This window comes from Elaeis guineensis, chromosome 2 (genome assembly GCF_000442705.2).
Source record: "Elaeis guineensis isolate ETL-2024a chromosome 2, EG11, whole genome shotgun sequence".
Classification (NCBI taxonomy): domain Eukaryota; kingdom Viridiplantae; phylum Streptophyta; class Magnoliopsida; order Arecales; family Arecaceae; genus Elaeis; species Elaeis guineensis.
The window spans coordinates 97030803-97051597 of record NC_025994.2 but is presented as its reverse complement, the minus strand read 5'-3'; the positions used below and the strand labels follow the sequence as shown (position 1 = coordinate 97051597).

General features: G+C 38.9%; 3 protein-coding genes across 7 annotated transcripts; all 3 read left to right on the top strand.

The window, feature by feature from the left end:
- Positions 1-341: 341 nt before the first annotated feature.
- Positions 342-3569, top strand: LOC105052742 (disease resistance protein At4g27190-like). Its single transcript, XM_019846362.3, has one exon. It carries the CDS (start codon positions 342-344, stop codon positions 3567-3569), a length of 3228 nt encoding a protein of 1075 aa, XP_019701921.3.
- Positions 3570-6349: 2780 nt separating this feature from the next.
- Positions 6350-6760, top strand: LOC140855333 (uncharacterized). The gene has a single exon (XM_073251211.1). It carries the CDS (start codon positions 6350-6352, stop codon positions 6758-6760), a length of 411 nt encoding a protein of 136 aa, XP_073107312.1.
- Positions 6761-10505: 3745 nt separating this feature from the next.
- Positions 10506-18950, top strand: LOC105052079 (uncharacterized). 5 transcript variants are annotated; one of them, XR_012138841.1, is made up of 5 exons: positions 10506-10786; positions 14134-14215; positions 14301-14407; positions 15048-15437; positions 16270-18950. XR_012138841.1 is itself a non-coding variant. In XM_073252303.1 (5 exons), the coding sequence occupies exons 3-5, from the start codon at positions 15287-15289 to the stop codon at positions 18724-18726; spliced, it is 267 nt and encodes an 88-aa protein (XP_073108404.1). In that variant the 5' UTR covers positions 10507-10779; positions 14134-14407; positions 15048-15286; the 3' UTR covers positions 18727-18898. The 5 variants fall into 5 exon arrangements, 1 of the variants encoding a protein (XP_073108404.1); XR_012138842.1 differs by having other exon boundaries at positions 14888-15437; XM_073252303.1 differs by having other exon boundaries at positions 10507-10779; positions 14134-14407; positions 16270-16361; positions 18703-18898.
- Positions 18951-20795: the final 1845 nt, after the last annotated feature.

The window sequence follows — 20795 nt, the reverse complement described above, 5'->3', positions numbered from 1 at the left end:
TCAACCATTTTTTTTATTTCAAATTAAGCCAGATATGGTTACTGCAATGAGAATGAAATCCTCTACGGTACTCAAAAGCACTGTGGGGTGCTGTGCATGGTTGGACATCATTCGTTATAAGACGAACAGCTGTTCAAATATTTTTGGGGTTTATAAATCCTTTTCTTTGTAGTATTCTCATGAGTATGTGGCTATCCATCTTATGATGGATGAAATCTAATGATTTACGGCATCCTATGGTATTTTTTGAATACCGCGGATGATCCGCAATGACTGATATCAATAATTTCATTTTCATTGTTATTGATTCAATTGACCTCTGCTTGGCTCTGATATAGGTCATGGCGTTGTCTTCCTTGGCTCAGTGCGGATTAGAAATGGGATCTGAACTAGCAAACAACACCGTACAGTCCTCATGGAAACATTTGAAGTCCCGAGCAGGCTATCTTCTACACTACAAGGAGAAAGTTGAGAAACTGAAAGAACGTTTTGAGCATTTAAAGAATGTAAGAAATGACATAAATCGATCTGTTGAGACAGCTAATAGAGGAGGCGAAGTGATCAAGGACGTAGTAACTGCATGGCTAAAGAAAGTGAATGAACTGGAGACAGAAGTTGTTAATATGGAGAAAGAGGTTGAACAGAACAAGAGATGTCTCAAGGGGTGTTCTCCCAACTGTCGTTGGCGCTATCAACTTGGCAAGGAGGCTACAAAGAAAAAGGCTGTTGTTGAGGGGCTTCTTGAAGAAGGAAACTTTGAGAGTGTATCTCAGCTTCCTCCTCCACCAACCATTGAGTCCATGCCGGTGGGTGATTTTATGGCCTTCAGCTCCACTAGAATCGCTATGGATAATGTTATGAATGCGATAGAAGATGAGAATAAGCACTTGATTGGAATATATGGTATGGGTGGTGTTGGCAAGACAACCCTGATGGAAGAGATTGGCAGAAGATTGAAAAAAGATAAGAAGTTTGATGCTGTTGTCAAAGTGGTCGTATCACAGAATCCAAACATAGAGCAGATAAGACGTGACATTGCTGAGGAGTTGGGTATGACACTCTGGGGGAGTGGTGAATCTGCAGCTAGGGCACTGGCTGCTAGGTTGGGTAAGGAGAAGAAAATTGCGATAATGCTGGATGACATATGGGCTAGGTTAGAGTTAAAAGACATTGGCATTCCTTTCAGAGATGATCACAAGGGTTGCAAAATTTTACTAACTTCTCGGAAATCTGAAGTATGTGATTTGATGGAAACTGATGTTTCGGTCCTAGTAGATGTGTTGTCAGAAGAAGATTCGTGGGACCTTTTCAAAAGTAAGGCTGGAAAGGTTGTTGAAACCTCTGATGTAGAACCGGTCGCAAAAAAAGTTGCAAAGGAGTGTGGTGGTTTGCCGCTGGCAATTGTTGTAGTCGGAAGGGCATTGCGAGGATTTAAGGAAAGAAGTGTCTGGGATGATGCACTGCTCCAGCTCCAACAATCCACTCCTGCAAACCTAGAAGGTGTGGAGGAACAGTTGTACAAGTCGCTAGAACTGAGCTACAAACAGTTGAAAACAGACGAGATGAAAGTGTTGTTTTTGTACTGCTGCTTGTTTCGTGAGGACTATGACATAAGTGAGGATGAACTTACACGATATGCAGTGGGTGAGGGTCTATTGAAAGGTGTATACGCCTTGGAGGACGTACGAAGTAGAGTGCATTTCTTGGTTGAGAAACTGAAGGCTTCATGTTTGCTATTAACCAGTGATAAAATGGGGTGTGTTAAGCTGCATGATGTGGTCCGAGATGTGGCTGTATACATTGCATCCAAAGACGACAATCATTTCTTTGTAAAAGCTGGCTTAGGAGTGAGAGATTGGCCAGAGGGTGAAAACTGGGAAGCATGTAAGAGAATTTCACTGATGAATAATGACCTACAGGCACTACCTGATCGGCCAAATTGCCCCAGGGTCGCGACTCTATTGTTGAACATAAATCCTATTACAACTGGAATACCGAGCAATTTCTTTCAAAGGATGGCAGCACTTAAGGTTTTAGATTTGAGTGACACTGATATTGAATCATTACCTTTGTCACTAGCACACTTGACAAACCTAGTGACACTTCGTCTGGATAGATGCCAAAAATTACAAGATATTACAATGGTTGAGAAATTAAAGAAACTTGAAATACTTGGCTTGCAGAAATGCCGTGTTAGTGTGTTGCCAGAAGAAATAGGAACCTTGGTCAATCTAAAGCTCCTGGATATATCAAACTGCAGTGCTCTTAGGATACCACCTAATTTGATATCTAAGCTAAGTCGGTTGGAAGAACTGTACATGATAGGCTGCAATGCCAACAAAGATCTCCTTGCTGAGATTGCTTTCTTGAAACGCTTGGTCAGATTACATGTGTATGTAAGGGATGCCAAAAACTTTTCTCAAGATTCTCTCCCCGTCAATGCTTGGGAGAACTTAAGCCACTTCATTGTTTACAATGAATTTGATTGGTTTTCTCTGGCTTCTCTGCACCGAAGAAATTTTTATCTCAAGGGAGTAAGCAACTCATTGAATTGGGCTAAGGTATTGTTGGGCAAAACTGAGGACCTCATATTAGATGACTGGCAGTGGGATATTGTGAATTTGGTGAAATTAGATGAACAAAATGGTTTTGCAGACCTGAAGAAACTACGCATTACAAGATGTCATCGCATAGTGTGTCTTCTTGATACAACAAAAGTGGCTCCTTCCAATGCATATCGTGACCTAGAGATTATAAACCTTTGGAATTTGGAGAATTTGAATAGAATCTGCCAGGGACCACTTCCAGCTCTATCATTTGGAAAAGTCAGAATCTTGGATATAATGCGCTGCAAGAAGTTAAATAATATATTTCCATCTGACTTGCTGCAAAGAGTGCATTGCTGTCTAGAAGAGCTTGCCGTCAAAGAATGCGACGAACCACAGGTGGTATTCAATTTTGAGGGACTTCAGCAAGGGAGTATTATGCTGCCAAATTTGAGTAAATTGACACTGCAGCTATTACCAAATCTAACCACCATCTGGACTGGAGTCGTTTCTCAAGGAAGCTTGCAGAAGCTGAGCACTCTGGAAGTGTTTAGCTGTAACAAACTTGCATATATGTTCTCACGTCAGTCGGATACTGGACATCAAAGACTGCTACCATCTGGGACCTTCATGAATTTAAAAGAGCTTAAAATATCAAGGTGTAGGGGCTTGAGCTCTCTCTTCTTGCCAAGCATAGTGCATGAGCTCCGGAGATTGGAAAGATTGGAGCTCAAAGACAATGAAGCAATGGAGAAGATAGTTGCAGAGGAGAATGGTGTTCGGCTGGAGAAAGGAGCATTCCCCCTACTGAAGGATCTGTTACTGATAAACTTGTCCAAGTTGAGTAGCTTCTATGGTGGGGAATCAGCAGCAATATTTCTCGATTGGCCTTCACTGAAATACATCAAGCTGGGGGGCTGTCCAAATTTGAAGAGGCTCCCAATTGGACCAGAGAGTGCAACGAAGCTAAAGAAGGTGCATGTAGCAGGCGATGATGACATTGAATGGTTCCAAAATTTGTAAGTGGGAAAATGCAAGCATCCCTTCCCGCTTTCGTATCTGGTAAGTCTTTTGCCAAGCGTTTCCTTGGTTTCATGCGTGCTTCCTTCGCAAATTGTTCTCTAGTATTTTAATCTAGTGTCTTCTCCATAAAAAAATTCAAAAAAGAAATCTTACTCCAGCGCATGGATACTGGATTACCTACTGCAGCCTCAGTTCCTGGAGTCTCCTTCGACCGGTGGTATAGCACTACCTATGACACAGTTTTTGGCCCTACCATATGATACATTTTTTTGCACCGGTAGATTGCCTTCAATGGTCATAGGACATCCCTGCAATGGGATGAATAACCACCTTACAATTATAGATCAGCATTCAAGGACTCACCTTACAAGTTTTCAATTGGAAGTTGTTGTGTGGACTTAATTGACACGCAAGGTGAATCCTTTTCTCGAAATTTTGCTGTAGAACTACCCCAATTTGTTGTTGGGTCTGCCTCACACATTTGAATTGGAATTTTCACAGCCCAAATTCAAATTGACCTTTAGTGCACTATCTCTTCATGCTCAGCCAAGTCCGCTATACTGGTAAGCTATTCAAGGCCTAAGTTGGCCTACCTATTCCCAAGCCTGGATTGCCTTTGCAAAACCTGAAGCCTCTCCCTTAGCTACAAGTTTAAGGCACTAAAGAGTTCATTAAGCTACTATCCCTGTCTGCGAAACCTGCTGTACCTTCCAGTGCAGCTTCGTTTCAGTCTAACCAACAGTGTGCGGTAAAGGAGCAGAAAGGCAGTTTGGTTATTGGGTGCTCTGTTTTGCCTCTCCGAAATTTGTTTCATAGTGGCTAACACAAAATTATGCTAAAAACAGCAAATCAGGCACCGAAACAGATTCAGATTAGGCATAGACGACTGTGCAGTTTGCTGTTTTCAAGTGCAAGCTGAGAGAGATGGTGCTGAATGCAATCAGTTGACTCTCCATAGTGTTCGGAATGTCTTGCTTCTATTACTTATTTCTTATGCCTTGTCATGGGGGCATAAAAATGTTTTGTATTCCTGTTGATTTGAAACAAATAATGTGCTCTGTAAGTTTTAACAATTCAGATATCCATCTTGCCGTTGTTTGATTGTACATTTTATTTTGGACTATTTCACTCCAAAAGTTTTATTCTAGACTCTCTAGACCAGCCAAAATCATATTCCTTAACTGATTAAAATTTTTTGTTTGTTCAATACTTTCCTCCAGACTCCACAGTTGTAAGGATTTCACCATTGTGACGTCTGGGTCTCTAAAAATCCTGAAAGGGGTTAAAATACTTTTGTATCAAGTATGCGGATGCTAGTGTACCAAACATTCGGAGGACCGCTAGATATGCAATTTGAGTGCAGATGAAACTCGCCTACCTATTGTGCTTTGTCATGCAAGACGATGGGGGATCACCAATGTTGAGACAAATCGACTGATCCCCAAATATCGATCAATCTCCAATCAAATTCGACCAACATCCGACTCTGTCCACCAAACAGACGGACGACCCTGAAAGCGACTACCAACTGAGTTTCGACCAAGCAGGCAGACCGATCGTCTTCATGACCGACTCACCGTGGCTGACTTACCATCTTCATGGCCGACCGACCATCTTCATGGCCGACTCATTATGGCCGACTTATCATCTTCATGGCCAACTCATCATGGCCCGACTTACCATCTTCATGGCCGACTAACTATCTTCATGACCTACTATCAAACGGCCGACTGCCAAATATATAAACACAATACCATAACTGTCACAGACGATTATTAGTCGCATATCGTGGCGCAATTAGTGAGGATTAACAAGCCACACGTAATTATGACCCGATGATTTAGCGCCATAAAATGTAGGACCACGTCCGACGGTTATAACAATCTCATCTATAAAAGGAGATAAGACAACAGTATCGGTAAGTCACTTTTGGTCTGAGCTCTGCTACTCAAATTATTCAAACTTACTATTGCCCAGTCTCCCTTTCTGACTTAAGCATCGGAGGGTCCCCATCGGAGGCAACTCCGATCAGCGTGGACTTTGTTTTGCAGGTACTCGTTTCCGACGAACAAACGATGAGGGAATTGACCGCAACAGATTGGCGTGCCAAGAAGGAGAGAAAATAACTCGTAATGACAAAAATTAGAGCTCAACGATCAACAGCAATCGGATCGACGGGACACTCTTTCCATCGGGAAGAGGCTCCTCTCCTCCCTCCGATAGCAGAGCCCAGTTCTTCGCGCTCCATGCTCACCACGGACATCCAGATTGCTGCAATTATTCAGCAAATAAATATTTTCACAGAGGCGGTCAAAAGCCTTCAGCAGTAGTAGACCCAGCCACTACAGCCATCGGCGAAACAACCGATGGCGTATTCAGTGCCTTCCAGGCACAGCCGCCATCACCTGCGGCGAACTTCATTTTTTCCACCAAAGCGACCGTCTCGACTCTCTCAGCGGGATGAGCAGCGGTACTTGAGGTGCTCTCGACGTGCCACCCACCATTCACGGCATCCCTCTCCTTTCCAATTGGATCGGGCAAGAAAAGGAAAATGACCGCAAACACCGTCTACCTCTCCTTCTAATTCATCGGGAGGTTCAACCTCTGGAGTCTACCACCACCAGCGGCTCGACGACTATAAACGTAAGTTCGAGAAAATCGACCGCCAACTTGCCCAGCTTCAAATGGACGGTCAGAAGTCTTCAAATGACTTCAATTTTCATGCCATCCAACCTCTCTTCTGACTTATCTTGGATGAACTAATCCCAACTTGGTTCAAGATGCCGCATGTGGAGCTCTATTACGGTTCTACTGATCCAATTGATCACCTTGAGAGCTACAAGGCTCTTATAACGATCTGGGGGGCAACTAACACCCTCCTATGCATCGGCTTCCCGACTACACTTCGAAAGGCTGCTCGGGCCTGGTACTCCGAACTTCGATTGGGAAGCATTCACTCATTCGGACAGCTGGAACATCCCTTCGTGGCCCACTTCAGCACTAGTCGAAGGCCACCACGAACCTCGGATGGTCTCTTCTCGATCAAGCAGCGAGAGACCGAAATACTTCGGGATTTCGTGGCCCAATTCAATGTGGCCACACTTGAGGTCAGGGACCTCAACGAAGACATGACCATCTTGGCCATGAAAGGGATGTCTGAGGGGATCTCGATTCACGTACTCTTTGGATAAGACCCTCCTCCAAACTTATGCCGAACTTCTGGAGCGTGCCTACAAGTATATACGCGCGGACGAAGGAGATTCTGACCGACGCCAAACAGAAGGTAAGGATCAGAAGATGAAGAAACAAAAGAAGGGAGAAGCTCCGACCGAATCAAGTTGGCCACCTTCCAATAAGCGAGCTTCACCTCAACGATGGAGTCCAAGGACGAACTACGACAGGTATGACTCCTATACTCCTCTCTCTCTGCTCCTCGTGCACAGATCCTCCTAAAGATCGAAGGAGCAGGATATCTACGACAAACCCCAACGATGAAAGCGCCACCGAGAAGCCACGATCGAAAAAAATACTGTCAGTTCCAAAGTGATCATGATCACGATACCGAATAGTGCGTCCAACTTAGGGATGAGATAGAGGTTCTGATTTGACGAGACTATCTCGAAAAGTATCGGAGAGATCCGTCGGATCAACCTCCTACCGATCAACAACCTTAGCCGCAGACTGAGGAAGTTATAAATAATCAGCCGACTGCAAAGATGATCAACATAATCTTCAAATGACTGAACTGAGGGATAACTCCCGAAGAAAAGTCGGAGAAACGACAACAACTCAATGTAATAACTTTCTTGGAAGAAGATGTTCGGAGAATTCAAACTCCTCACGACGATGCTGTTGTTGTTCTGACAATTAGTTAATAAAAGCACGATGGATGTTTTGTTCTACTCGACTTCCTTCCGAATGCAACTACTTGAAAAATTTAATATATTGCATCACTCTTTAAGTTCAACCGACTATTAAATGATGGGTAGTCAATTCCTGTCAACATCAATATTTCGATTTTCACTGTAAAAGCCAGAAGATCGACTATCTCGACTCCGAATATACTTCGACTTTCACTATAAAAGTCAGAAGATCGACTATCTAGACACCTACTATATTTCGGTTTTCACTATAAAAGTCAGAAAATCGACTATTTCGATACCGAACATGTTTCGGCTTTCACTGTAAAAACCAAATAATCGACTTTATCTCGGCACAGAATATATTTCGCTTTCACTGTAAAAGCCAAAAAATTGACTATCTCGGTGTAGAATATATTTCGGCTTTCACTGTAAAAGCCAGAGAACTGACCTATCGACTACAACTGAAGGCCAGCGTTGGCGACGCAGACTTTCTCCACAAAAATTGTGCTGCCCTCATAGTTGGCTGTCCATCGAAGCAGCTAGCTAATTTGCCGACTTAGTACCAGCTAACAAAGGCAAAATGCCAAGACGACCAAGGTCGGATTGGAATCATACTGACTTGGTCACGGCCAGTCGAAGGATATTCAGCTTGCCACCGTTTATCATAACAATACGATGTATAAGCTCGATCAAGATCCGGACAATAGATATCCGACTTGCCATCATTATCCTAACTAAATACGTCGAAAACTACATGACTAGCAGATTTCGAAGTCTGCGAAATAGTCGGATCTATAATTTATAAGCCAGAATTAAAACGCATGATGCCAGTTCGACGTATAAGTCCGATCAAGATCCAGAAAATAGATATCCGAGTTGCTATCATTATCCTAACTAAATACGTAGGAAACTACATGACTAGCAGATTCTGAAGTCTGCGAAATAGTCGAATCTACAGTTTACAAGCCAGAATTAAAACGCATGATGCCAGTTCGTCTTCCCGATGTAATGGCCAGCGCCGACTCACCTTCCGCAAACGATACCTGACACCAGATCTCCCTGCTGATATGACAGCTCAAGGACGATAAAGTAGATAATAGACCGTATTCCGAAGAATGTAGCGGCAGAGTCGAGACTCAACATAACAGATAACAACTCATTTCGTCCAAAGCAACTGACCATGTGGCTACGCACGCGACAACTCACCATTGGACTCAGGAGTGAGGGGGCAACTATTGGGACAAACCGACTAACCCCCAAATATCGACCAATCTCTAGCCAAATCCGACCAACACCCGACTCTGTCCACCAAATAGACGGACGACCCTGAAAGTGACTACCGACTGAGTTTCGACCAAGCAGGCTGACCGATCGTCTTCATGGCGGACTCACTGTGGCCGACTTACCGTCTTCATGATCGACTCACCATGGCCGACTTACCATCTTCATGGCCGATCGACCGTCTTCATGGCCGATCGACCGTCTTCATGGCCGATCGACCGTCTTCATGACCGACTCACCATAGCCGACTTATCATCTTCATGGCCGACTCATCATGGCCCAACTTATCATCTTCATGGCCGACTGACTATCTTCATGACCAACTGTCAAATGGCCGACTGCCAAATATATAAATACGATACCATAACCGTCACAGGTGGTTATTAGTCGCATATCGCGGCGTAATTAGTGGAGATTAACAATCTACACGCAATTATGGCCTGATGATTTAGCATCATAAAATACGGGACCACGTCCGACGATTATAACAATCTCATCTATAAAAGGAGGTAAAGCAATAGCATCGATAAGCTACTTTTGGTCTGAGTTCTGCTACTCAAATCATTCAAATTTACTGTTGCCCAGTCTCCCTCTCTGACTTAAGATCGGAGGGTCTCCACCGAAGGCAACTCCGATCAGCGTGAATTTTATTTTGTAGATGCTCATTCCCGACGAATAGACGATGAAAGAATTGACCGCAACAACTAAGAAGAGTGGAAAGGAAGAATGCATTGTAGCATTGTGTGCACACCCGCACGTGTGTATGTGTGTCTGTATATATTTGCCAAATAATTCTTTCAAAAGGGCGATAATATAGGAGCAAAATAAAATTAGAACAACGGAAGCTTTCTTTCCTCAAAGAAAGTCTTTTGTTAAGAAAAATGAGGAAAGGGGCTGAAATGAGAAAGAAAGATGCTCTCTATCTCAATCTCTCTCGTTCGTGTGAGCGCAACTGATTGGATGTGCTATGGATACAATTGAACTGCAATGAAACTGCTAACAGCATACCACGTGCGTGCTTGGCTGGACAGGCGGACGGAAGTCACTATTCCAAAGTATACTTCGGCCTAACCCAACTCTTTCGGCCCGTGAAAGTGAGGAGCCGAACCCGATATTCCCTCGTTGTTACCTTCAACCAGGTTGTTCCAAGGACTCGTTTAGTTCGTTAAAAATAATAATAATAATAATAATAATAATAATAATATATATACATATATATATATATATATATATATATTATAAAAACCACCTCTTCCCCAAATATAAGATATATTAGATTAGATTTCTCGCCATATATCCGATTGCTGTTGAGGGCTACAATATATCCGATTGCTGTTGATGGACTATAATTACATCACATCATCTATGATATTCTTTTAAAAAAAAAAAAAAATTGTGCACATATTCGTATACCGTGTATGGTGATGGACTCACGCTTTTATCCGCACCGCTGCCCAATCCCGTGCGTGCGCGAATCATCCGCACCGACGCGCACGGTGCACAAAGAATTTCTCCCTTGCGAGGGGCATAGAAAGGTCTAACCTACTCCCGAGGGCAAATAACATGGTTTTGGAGGGGACTCAAAAAACGTTGATTAGTTGGATAACAAATCCAATGGCCCGGGTTGATTGCGTTCATCCACTTCAAGCATGTCTAGAGGCTACTTCCACCCTTATAATAGCTAATATATAAGCAATAATAAGATCATGGCCGTCCATTCCGCCGGGAATTGCCAGGCTGGCACCGCTCAAGGAGACGATACATGTCCCGGCTATAAAAGCCCGCCTAAACAGCTTGCTTTGGGACTCTACGGCTTCACCAGCACCACCCTGCTCTGCCCCATAAAAGGCCGTATCAGCTCTCCGCGCTGGGAAAACGGTGACGGGCTAGGGTTTCTCCTCCCCCTTGGGCGAAAGCTAGGGTTCCTCTGTTTCGACTGCAAAAGCTACGCCATTCCAAGAAAATTTGAGGATTCTTGTCCTCCGAGTCTCTTCCAGAGGAGTTCGCCGATGCTTCAAAGATCTTTAGGGTGATAGGAAAGAACGCTTACTTTCCTACATGGCGAGGTCTGGGGTAGTTCTTTTTCTCTGATATCTTGGTTAACCGTATCTCCTGCGAATTTTTCTTGATGTTGATTCCCCGCAACTGTACCTAAAGATTGTCTCTTTTCCGCTTCTTTGAAAGATTTTGTTCATAATTCTTTCATGTTTCTTTCCTTCTTTTAAATTTTCCTTTGTTGTTGGCCCTGTTCTCCGATCTCATGGTTAAGCTTGTCTGTTGCGAAGTTTTCCTGACATTGATTCCCTCAAAACTGTACCTAAAGATTGCCTTTTGTCCGCTTATTTGAAAGATTTTGGTCATATTTCTTTCATGTTTCTTTCTTTCTTTTACATTTCTTTCATTTATTACTAGCGCTGAGATCTTCCCACCCACCCCCCGCCCTCCACAAAAAGAAAAAGAATCTTTACGTTGAGATCGTCCAATCAATCCTATAAGTTGCTTCTTTTTTGGATGATTTCGCTCATGTGTCTTTCATGGTCTTGCTTCCGTACATGTTGCCTTTTCTTTTCCCCCTTAACGATCATTTCAATTGCTGTGATCTTTTGCCTTCTTTTACGTTTTCCTTTATTACTAACGTTGTGATTTTTTGCCTCTTCTTCCGATCTATCCTAAAGATTTCTTCTTTTTTGGATGATTTCTTTCATGCACCTTTAATATTCTTTTCTTTCCTACGTTTTGCTTTGCTTTTTCTCCCTTAACGACCACATTTTTTTTTAATCGCTGTGATCTTTTGCACGAATGACATTAAGTACCTCGGATTAATCATAAAGATGGCTTCTGTTTCACTTTTTTCAATGATTTGCTAATTTCTTTAATATGTTAATGATTTTTTAAGTACGTTGTATTTGGGTATGAATAACAGAAAATATTCCCAAACAAACTAGATTAAATGAACACCTTCAGAGTAATCTAAAATTGGCTTCTTTTTTGAGTTACTGGAATGATGTTAACATGTCTTTCACTCTTTCTTTCTTTCTTTTCCTTAAATGTCAACCATATGAGCTCTGTGATCCTCTTAATTTTTGTCCTGTGTTTATGGTATCTATCAATATTGATAGAGGAGATTATATGCAATGAAGATCTTTCAAATGTAAAGTCTACTGATTACTCCTCCATGTAGCTTTTTTTTCATTTCATTGACTGTTGTTTGTAGATATTTCATCTTTTTTCGTCCTTTCACACCCTTTTTTTTTTATTTTAATTTTTTATGTCCACCATATGAGCACCCCTCATGCTTGCATTAAGAGAATATAGCAATAAGGTCTGGGTAAGAATATCTGCTGAATAATGCTAAACTTGTCTCTTTACTTCTGTGAATGATATTTGCTTTTCTTTTGCACTTCTATGAATGGCATTCGTATAACTTTCATGCTTCTTTCATTACTTTTTTTTTTTTTTAAAATAATGCTAAGATTTTTGCACATTAATAGTCCTAAGATGGGGATATAACTCTCAATCATTTGATAAGTATGACCAAGATTAGGTCAGTAAAATAACCACTGGTATGGTACAGTAGTTGCCAGTGGCTTATAATTTGAAAGTAACTATGTATGGTATGATTGTTGCTGATGGCTTATGATTCTGAACAAAACTTATAATTTGAAAGTAACCATAAGTATGGTACTATTATTGCTGATAGCTTATGATTCTGAACAAAATCTGAGACAAAATTAGTTGGATGAATTTATACTAAACATCTTTCATAAATCCCACTATAGAGATTTTTTAATCAAATTCATTGATTTAATTTGATCCGAAGCAATTGATCCACACTGGGGCAACCAAACTATGCTCCCATGCTTCATGGTTTCTTAAAATCTTGATTTATATACAACTATAATTTAGGATTACGTATTTGTTATGCAAATTAAAACTTCACTGGAAATTTTACTAGACATTATACCCATTGGGGAATGACTCCAGTGAACATTTCTGGTGGATATCTCTCCCTGCTAGAGATGCCTTGGCCAATCATAGATGATCATTGTTAGGATGCGTGGTAGTCATGAAATTTTTCTTAACTTGATTCATCATGCACTTAAGTCCTAAATTGGCGGAAACAAAAGAGCAAGAAATCAGTGAATAAGTTTAAATATAGATATAAAGATAACTTTCTATCTACTAGACATCAAATTTATTGTTTTGACAAATTTTGGTGTTAGAGAACCCCCAATAGTAATAGGCATCATACTTCCAAATCAGTTTTTGTGGGATATGTACAAATGAAATTTATCATGGCGTTGCAGCTTTAGACGATGACATTTGCTCTAGCTATATTGTCAAGATCAGAATTTTTGGAAATTATCAATTTACAAATCCACAATATGCATGTGTTATATTATAGCTGAGAGTGCTGAGTTGGATATATATATATATATATATATATATATATTGTAAACTTATGGTGTATATGAGATGAGTACATGAGTAATGGCAAAGATAATGAAGACTCTACTTGTGCGGTGATTCGATTTGTATTGGTACAGTTAGGCAGATGATGCTGTGTAAAATATAGATGGAACTTGCAAAGAGGAGTTGAAAGTTGACCATCTGAAAGAGTTGAAAGAAAAGGCTTTTTGGTTATCATCATATGTACTTGAAAAACATCATTAGTGGAATTGTGGAAAGGAATATCTAACATAAAAATGCTAATTGCAAATATTTTCATCGAACCTAAGGTTTATAGATTCATCTTCAGTTCATCAGAATTTTTTGGATGCATGCACATATATTCTTTTGATTATTACATTATGGTTGCATGTAGTTTTCATGCTAATTTGCTGACATATGCATTGTAATATATTTGGTCACCTGCTTTATATGTATGTGAATGGTTGTTATTATCTTACATGAGATGAGGATCACTGATTCTTTGTAAAAGTGGCCATGGATTAGCATCCTAAGAATATAAGTTGTTTTAGGTGAAGATTGGGCTCTTAATTCCTGTTCGAAGGAACCTTTTGGTAGATTACTCATTCTTGAATATACTGATTTTTCAGGGATGTAATGTTATTGTCCGCAATGACCATGCTATATCTGACAAGAGAGTTAGCCGCAAGCATGTCAGTTTGCATACAACAGTTTATGACTCCGCTAAAGTTGTTGTGTCTTCTATTTATGTAGTATGTTAGCTTAAATTGCTTCTTTGCCTCTATGACTTGCAATGAGAAAAATTTGGCGGTCCAGCTACATTTTATAATTATGACCCAACTATAGGTTGCAATGTGCGGCATATAATTTGTAACACATTGTATCACTCTACCAGAGCTTATTTTTCTGATACTTGTGTCTATTTGCTAACTATTTGCTATTTCATTTACCTTATATTTAATATCTTAATATTTCAAATGACCTTGCAGGAAGGACCGAATCCTGTTATCGTAAAATCTGGGAATCAAAGCAAGAAGCTCTCCACTCAGGACAAAGCTCTGATTGTTCATGGTGACATTATTGATTTGATTCCTGGTGATTATTTAGTTAAGTATGTAACCTGTCGGCAATGAGCATGCATCTTCATCAAAAACAGATTCAATCTTGTTACGAAAAGAAAAAAGACATATTGAAGAGGAGAGTTCAGCTGTCAAAAGGAATCGACATATTGTTGAAGATGAAACTTTGGAAAGAGCCTTGCAGGTTTTGTTCTAACTGCTTTGCTGACATGCGTCCATGTTTTGGCAAAATGGCAATCATTCTATTCATTTTTGAATTATTAAACTTTTTTCCAACTCATGATGGTTTTTTGGTTCATTTTTCATGATGCTGCTGTTGTTGTTTCTGAGGGATGAAATTAAATATCATAATCTGATATTGTCTAGACTCTTCCTCTACATTCATATATGAATAATTTTACCCTTGTAAAAATGAAAAGATTCTAGCTGAATTTTTAGATGAAAAAAGATGGAAGGATAAGCTCTAAATGAAATCTACTGGGTTATCTCAATTAGGAAACATGCAAGCCTTGCCTATTGACAATTTGATCAAATTGTACGAGTGTTTTTTTTCTTTTTCAACTCTGGTGGTTATATTATATTTAGATATATCAATAAAGAACTGGAATCCCGTGGCTTACCGATGTATCTTTGGTTCACTTATTGTATATGGTCTGGACTGGAGTCTTTTCTCATGGAAGCTCACAGAAGCTGAACACTCTGGAAGTGTCTAGTTGTAACAAACTTGCATATCTGTTCTCATGTCGGTTGGATACCAGACACCAAAGACTGCTACCACCTGGGACCTTCACTAATCTAAAAGAGCTTAAAATATCATGGTGTAGGGGCTTGAGCTATCTCTTCTTGCCAAGCATAGAGCATGAACTCCAGAGATTGGAAAGATTGGAGCTCAAAGATAATGAAGCAATGGAGGAGCTAGTTGCCGAGGAGAATGGTGTTGAGCTGGAGAAAGGAGCATTCCCCCCACTGAAGGATCTGTTACTGATAAATTTGTCCAAGTTGACTAGCTTCTATAGGGGAGCCAGCAGCAATATTTCTTAGTCGGCCTTCACTGAAATGGATCATGCTGGGGGACTGTCCAAGTTTGAAGAGGGTCCCAATTGGCCCAGAAAATGCACCAAAGCTAAAGAAGGTGCATGTAGCAGGACATGATGTTGAAAGGTTCCAAAATATGGTGTGGGAAGATGCAACATCCCTTCCTGCTTTTGTATCTGGTAAGTCTTTTTCCATGTGCTTCTTTTGTTTCATGTGTGCTTCCTTTGCAAATTGTTCTCTAGTATTTACTCCAGCATCTTCTCAAAAAAAAAAAAAAAAAAAAGGAAAAATCTTACTCCATTGCATGGATGCTGGATTACCTACTGCAGCCTCAGTTTCTGGAGTCTCCTAGGACCAGTGTATGGCACTGCCTCTTGCCGCTACCATATCATACATTTTTTGGCACCTGTAGTTTGCCTTCACTGGTCGTAGGGCATCCCTACAATGGGATGAGTAACATGTTTATCGGGATATTTTTGATTTTATAGTGGTACAATTGCAAATCAGCATTCAAGGACTTACCTTAAAATTTCATTTGGAAATTGTTGTCTGCTTATTTGACATGCAAGGTGAATCCTTTTTTTGAAGTTTTGCTGTGGAACTACCTCAAGTTGTTTTTGGGTCTGTCTGCCTTACACATTTGAATTTGAATTTTCACAGCCCAAATTCAGATTGCCCTTAAGGGCACTATCTTTTCATGCTCAACCGAGTTGACTATACTGGTAAACTTTTCGAGGCCTAAGCTGGCCTATCTATTCCCTGGCCTGGATTGGCTCTGCAAAACCTGAAGCCACTCCCTTAGCTGCAATTCAATGGCACTAAAGAGTTCATTAAGCTGCAATTCCTATGTGCACAACCTGCTGGATCTTCCAGTGCAGCTTTGTTTCAATCTAACCAACGGTGTGCAGTCTATTATAGAATGCAGCAAAAGGAAGTTTGGTATTGGGTGCTCTGTTTTTGCTTTCTGAAATTTGTTTTTTAGTGGCTAACACAAAATTATGATAAAAACAGCAAATCAGATGCTGAAAGAGATTCAGATTAGACGGACGACTGTGGGGTATGCTGTTTTCAGGTGCAAGCTTGGGGAAATGGTGCTTAATGTGGTCAGTTGACTGTCCATAGTGCTTGGAATGTCTTGTTTATATTGCTTATTCTTATGCAGTGTCATGCAAGCATAATAATGTTTTGTATTAGTGATATGCAACAAATAATGTGTTTTGTAAGTTGTAACAATTCGGATATCCATCAACTTGTTGTTTGATTATACCTTTTATTTTGGACTATTTCACTCCAAAAGTTTTCTTCTGGACTGCTTTAGATGAGCCAAAATCATATTCTGTAACTGTTTTTTTTTTTTTTTTTTTTTTCCAATTCTTCTCCACTTTTCTTCTGGGTTTCAACTAACACTCACCTTGCCCCTCTCTATATCCCCACTCCTGATGCCCCCTCTCCTCGTGCCTCCCTTTGTTATCGAGTTCTCTGATGAGCTTCCCATCAACACCGACCTGGCCGATGACCTCAGCTCTCTTGCTGGTGCCTTCCTTGACCTTAATTGGCTTCAGCTCCTCCTCCTTGACCAGATCAAGTAGTAGATGGCGGGCAGTAGGCCCTGGTGGCCACTGCTGCACATCGATTTTCTGTCTTCTTTGCCCATCCTTGTGCTTTTATCATTGTTTTTCTCCATTGAGGTAAGTTCTTTGGCCATGCTTTCGTTAATTTTGTGCATTCATATGTATTTAAATGTCTGATTAGCCATCGATGGCTGATCTATAGATCCATGGTTTTGTCCCTAGCATCAGAACTAGGGTTTATGTGGATGCCAGCAGAATTTTTATGGTTTCTTGGTTTGATTCACCAATATTGGGTGCTGGATTACGAATAAATATTGTGTATCTATATGGATGATCCATCTGTGTGCTGTTGTTTTGGTTTCCAGCTATAATCTGAACTTTAGTTTTGCTTTTGATGGTCTCTCAGCTTTTTTGTACATTGTGAGTTAGCATGTTTTATTCCTGTGTTAAATGGCAAATTCTGTCACTGTTGTGGAGAGTGGGGTCCTTGGGACCTAGCTGTGGGCAACCATCCCTCTCTTTTTCTTGTGCTGTCTTATTTCAGTTGGGGTGAGTGAGTGAGAGGACCACTAAGTTGACTTTTGTTTCTTCTGTTTCTTTTTTTCGTTTGTTTTGAGGGATAGCTCCCTGCTATCTCTCTCTTATTCCGTATCATTTCATTCCTTTCAATGAAATAGTGGTGACCCTAGTCACCCTTCCTCAAAAAAGGTATGGATCATTCTAGGTGTTTTGTTAGAAAATTAAGGGATTGTTATATCTTTGTACATCTATGGAGGACTTGCAAAGACACCCCCTTTCCAGCCATACTCTGCAATACAGCCTTACAGGATTGCGATTTATATATATAAATTAAAGAACTAACGTTTTACTGTTAGTTTTTTGGATAAGTCAGTTCGATGGTGGTACTTTCTTATCATGTGCTATTAGTAGTGCTTTTACTTCTTGGCTGTATGAAGTTTCCCATTCTCCTTAGTGCTTTAGTTGGTATCCGTTTGCAATAGTATTTATATTTTATCACAGGCTTTTGCATATACCCAAGAATATGACTTGTTGCATAATTACCTTTTGAAAATCACTTTTTATATGTATACACCTCGAATCATCATGTCGTAGATTTGTGGCTGATAATGTTAATAATAAACATTTTAAGTATCATTTGATGCTAATTATTTTATGTTAACACCCCTGAAAAATTAACATTTAGTTTTTTTTGAAAAGAGCTTATTTTTATATGGATTTTCAAAGATATTAATGGAAAAGAGTAGTAAAGTCACTTTTTTATACTTAGAACAGTTAGTTATTAATACCATCAGTCAAAAATCTAAGTGGAGGGGCATTCATGGAACAACAATTTGATTTAAGCAGTATACTTTCAAATTGTGATTTTCAAAGGTTAAATATGCAATAAGCTATATTTGCAAGGGTGTATATACAAAAAATAAAATCCTTTATTTAATGCTTAATGATTTAATTTATATGTTTGTCCACGTGTGCATATCCATCAAGATATATCATATTGAAGCATGCACTATATAAATTTTCATTTATGGGTTCAGTAACTGATGGCTATGTGGAATGTCGAGTTATTGTGTAGGTATGATTTGTGTTTTCTCATGTGATCGTTTATGATTCTTTGTCGATACTTTGGACTCTGTTCTCCTTAAATTCATAGGCCTTTATCATGTGTAGCTGACTTATGATTGGAAGTGGCTTAGTGCCAAGAAGTTATGGATCTATGAATGTTTTATTATGAATCGCTTAGAATTTATATAGGTGGTTCTCTCTATGAATTTATATGGATTGACTGATGGAAGATTTTTATGGATGCTTTTATTTGAAATGACTCACCTTTGTAATGCTACTGGTATGCCAGCACTATGAGGCGGTTGCAAATTAGATGGCCAGTTCGGTGGCAACCTTTGCAACCCCTAATTCGTGTGGAGGGATGATTAGAGTGGCTTCGAGAGGAAGCCACATGGAGGAATTACCATGTACTTTTCCTTTTTCCGTGCCGCTAATGTCATGAGCCCTTATACTCTGAGACAATGATTATTTTCAATCCCGCACTATGTGCCAAATGTTGCAATGTTTTCATGTTTTATTCATTGCCTGATTGTTTTATTCTGCCGTTTGATGGTACTAGGATGGTTTTCACATGGGTGTGTTCTAAGTTTGATTTTTTTTTTTTTGTTGCTAGTTGTTATTACTGTGTCACTTGTTTCTACATGTGCTTGTCCTGGTTGGATTTTATCACTTATTCACTGGTCCCTGTATATCTTTGTTATATCTGTGTATGTGGTGTTCCAATCACATAACCCTGGGGAGTTCGTCTCTTCACCCTTGCCATGTTAACTAAAAGGCCTATCAAGTTGGATGCCACTACTTCACGTGTCCGACTGCCTTGTTTGTTACTTGTTTTCAGGACGACAAATGTGAGAATGGCACGGGTTTATTTTTGCATGTTCATGCGATGGCTTTTATGCAAGGCAAAGAGCTTTGTATGCTATATGTGATGATAAATTTTATTATATTATATAAGAAAAGCCTGGGATATTTGGTTATGATTGAGAAAGTTTAGGAAATTTTTTATTTTAAAAAGGTAGAAGGTAGGGAATATTAATCATTAATGTCTGCTCATGACTTAATGAATGGCTATTTACTTTGAAATTCCAAGCTTGAGAAAATAATCAATAATGAAATAGTTTTCATGGTTTTGTGATAACACATTGTAATTTTGAATTATTTCATGGTAAATTGTTTTCCAAGGCCCTCCTGTAAATTACAACTTAAAGTAATTAAAATATTTTAAATTATAAAATAATGTATTTAAATATTATAATTTGGATTTCAAAAACTAATTGTAGTGCAATGATTTTATATAAATATTAGAAATAATGATTACATAAAAATATAATAACAATCATTAATAAAATTGATAATTATGAATATTATAAAAATTTAAGAAATTCGTGGAAGGGTAAAAATTCATGTTTTTAGCTTGTGATAGAGTGATTGATGGCGTCATGTTTCTCATCTGTAATTAGACAATCGACAATATTCTATTTCCATCCTGTCACTAAGCAATTGATAATAATGGAAATAATTTAGAGCTTTTAATATTCATTCATCTATGCTAGCGTAAATTTTATTAATCAAAAGCACCTGGCATGCTTACTACATTAAAGTTAAAATACTATCATTCTCTATGCAAATTCAAAGTATGATATTACAGATGCATGTCTCAAAAATTAAAGCTGCTTTTGGTTAGCCATTAAAAATATATTTTTTTATTTTTTAATTTTTAAAAATAAAAATTAAAAAATAATGTTTGATAACATCATGAAAAGTAAAAAGTAAAAATCAAAAAAATTAAAATAATTATTTTATATGTAAAGTAAAAATATTTTATTTTTAAAATTTTATTTTTTTATTTTTTTTATTTTTTTATATTTAAAATGTCAAATCAAAAAATAAAGAGTTCGAATTTGATTTCCGCTCTTTCATCTTTTCATTTTGTTTTTAAAATCATTCTTTCTCATCGAGTTCTTCATTTGTCATTATTTTTTACTTTATAATAACGGTGTTATCAAACATATTTTTTATTTTTTTATTTTTATTTAAAAATAAAAATTAAAAAATATTTTTTAAAAATTAAAAATCAAAAAGTGTAACCAAATGCATTTTGAAAAATTTTTCATTGATATCTGGAGAGATGAAATATGAAATTTTCCAAAATAAAATTGTTACTTGTCTTCTGATTTTTCTTTCTGTTTGAGCATTGTTTTTATTTTTTTTCTGGTTCCCCATAGCTCTTCAACTAACCTCATCAAATAAATAAACTTTACCTCATATATATATATATATATATATATATATATATATATAGAACAAGAGCCCCAAAGAGGTAAGTTTAACATCAAACACCATCTCAACCAACACATATAACGGTCTCCTAAAGCCAACACT

What these genes read in the sequence shown, in the direction of transcription:
- LOC105052742 (XM_019846362.3), top strand. Translation starts at nt 342, where the DNA reads ATGGCGTTGTCTTCCTTGGCTCAGTGCGGATTAGAAATGGGATCTGAA.
- LOC140855333 (XM_073251211.1), top strand. Translation starts at nt 6,350, where the DNA reads ATGCCGCATGTGGAGCTCTATTACGGTTCTACTGATCCAATTGATCAC.
- LOC105052079 (XM_073252303.1), top strand. Translation starts at nt 15,287, where the DNA reads ATGCTGGGGGACTGTCCAAGTTTGAAGAGGGTCCCAATTGGCCCAGAA. An exon ending in CCTTCCTGCTTTTGTATCTG is followed by an intron (nt 15,438 to 16,269) that starts GTAAGTCTTTTT and finishes TGATAAAAACAG; the next exon opens with CAAATCAGATGCTGAAAGAG. An exon ending in GGGAAATGGTGCTTAATGTG is followed by an intron (nt 16,362 to 18,702) that starts GTCAGTTGACTG and finishes CTGGTATGCCAG; the next exon opens with CACTATGAGGCGGTTGCAAA.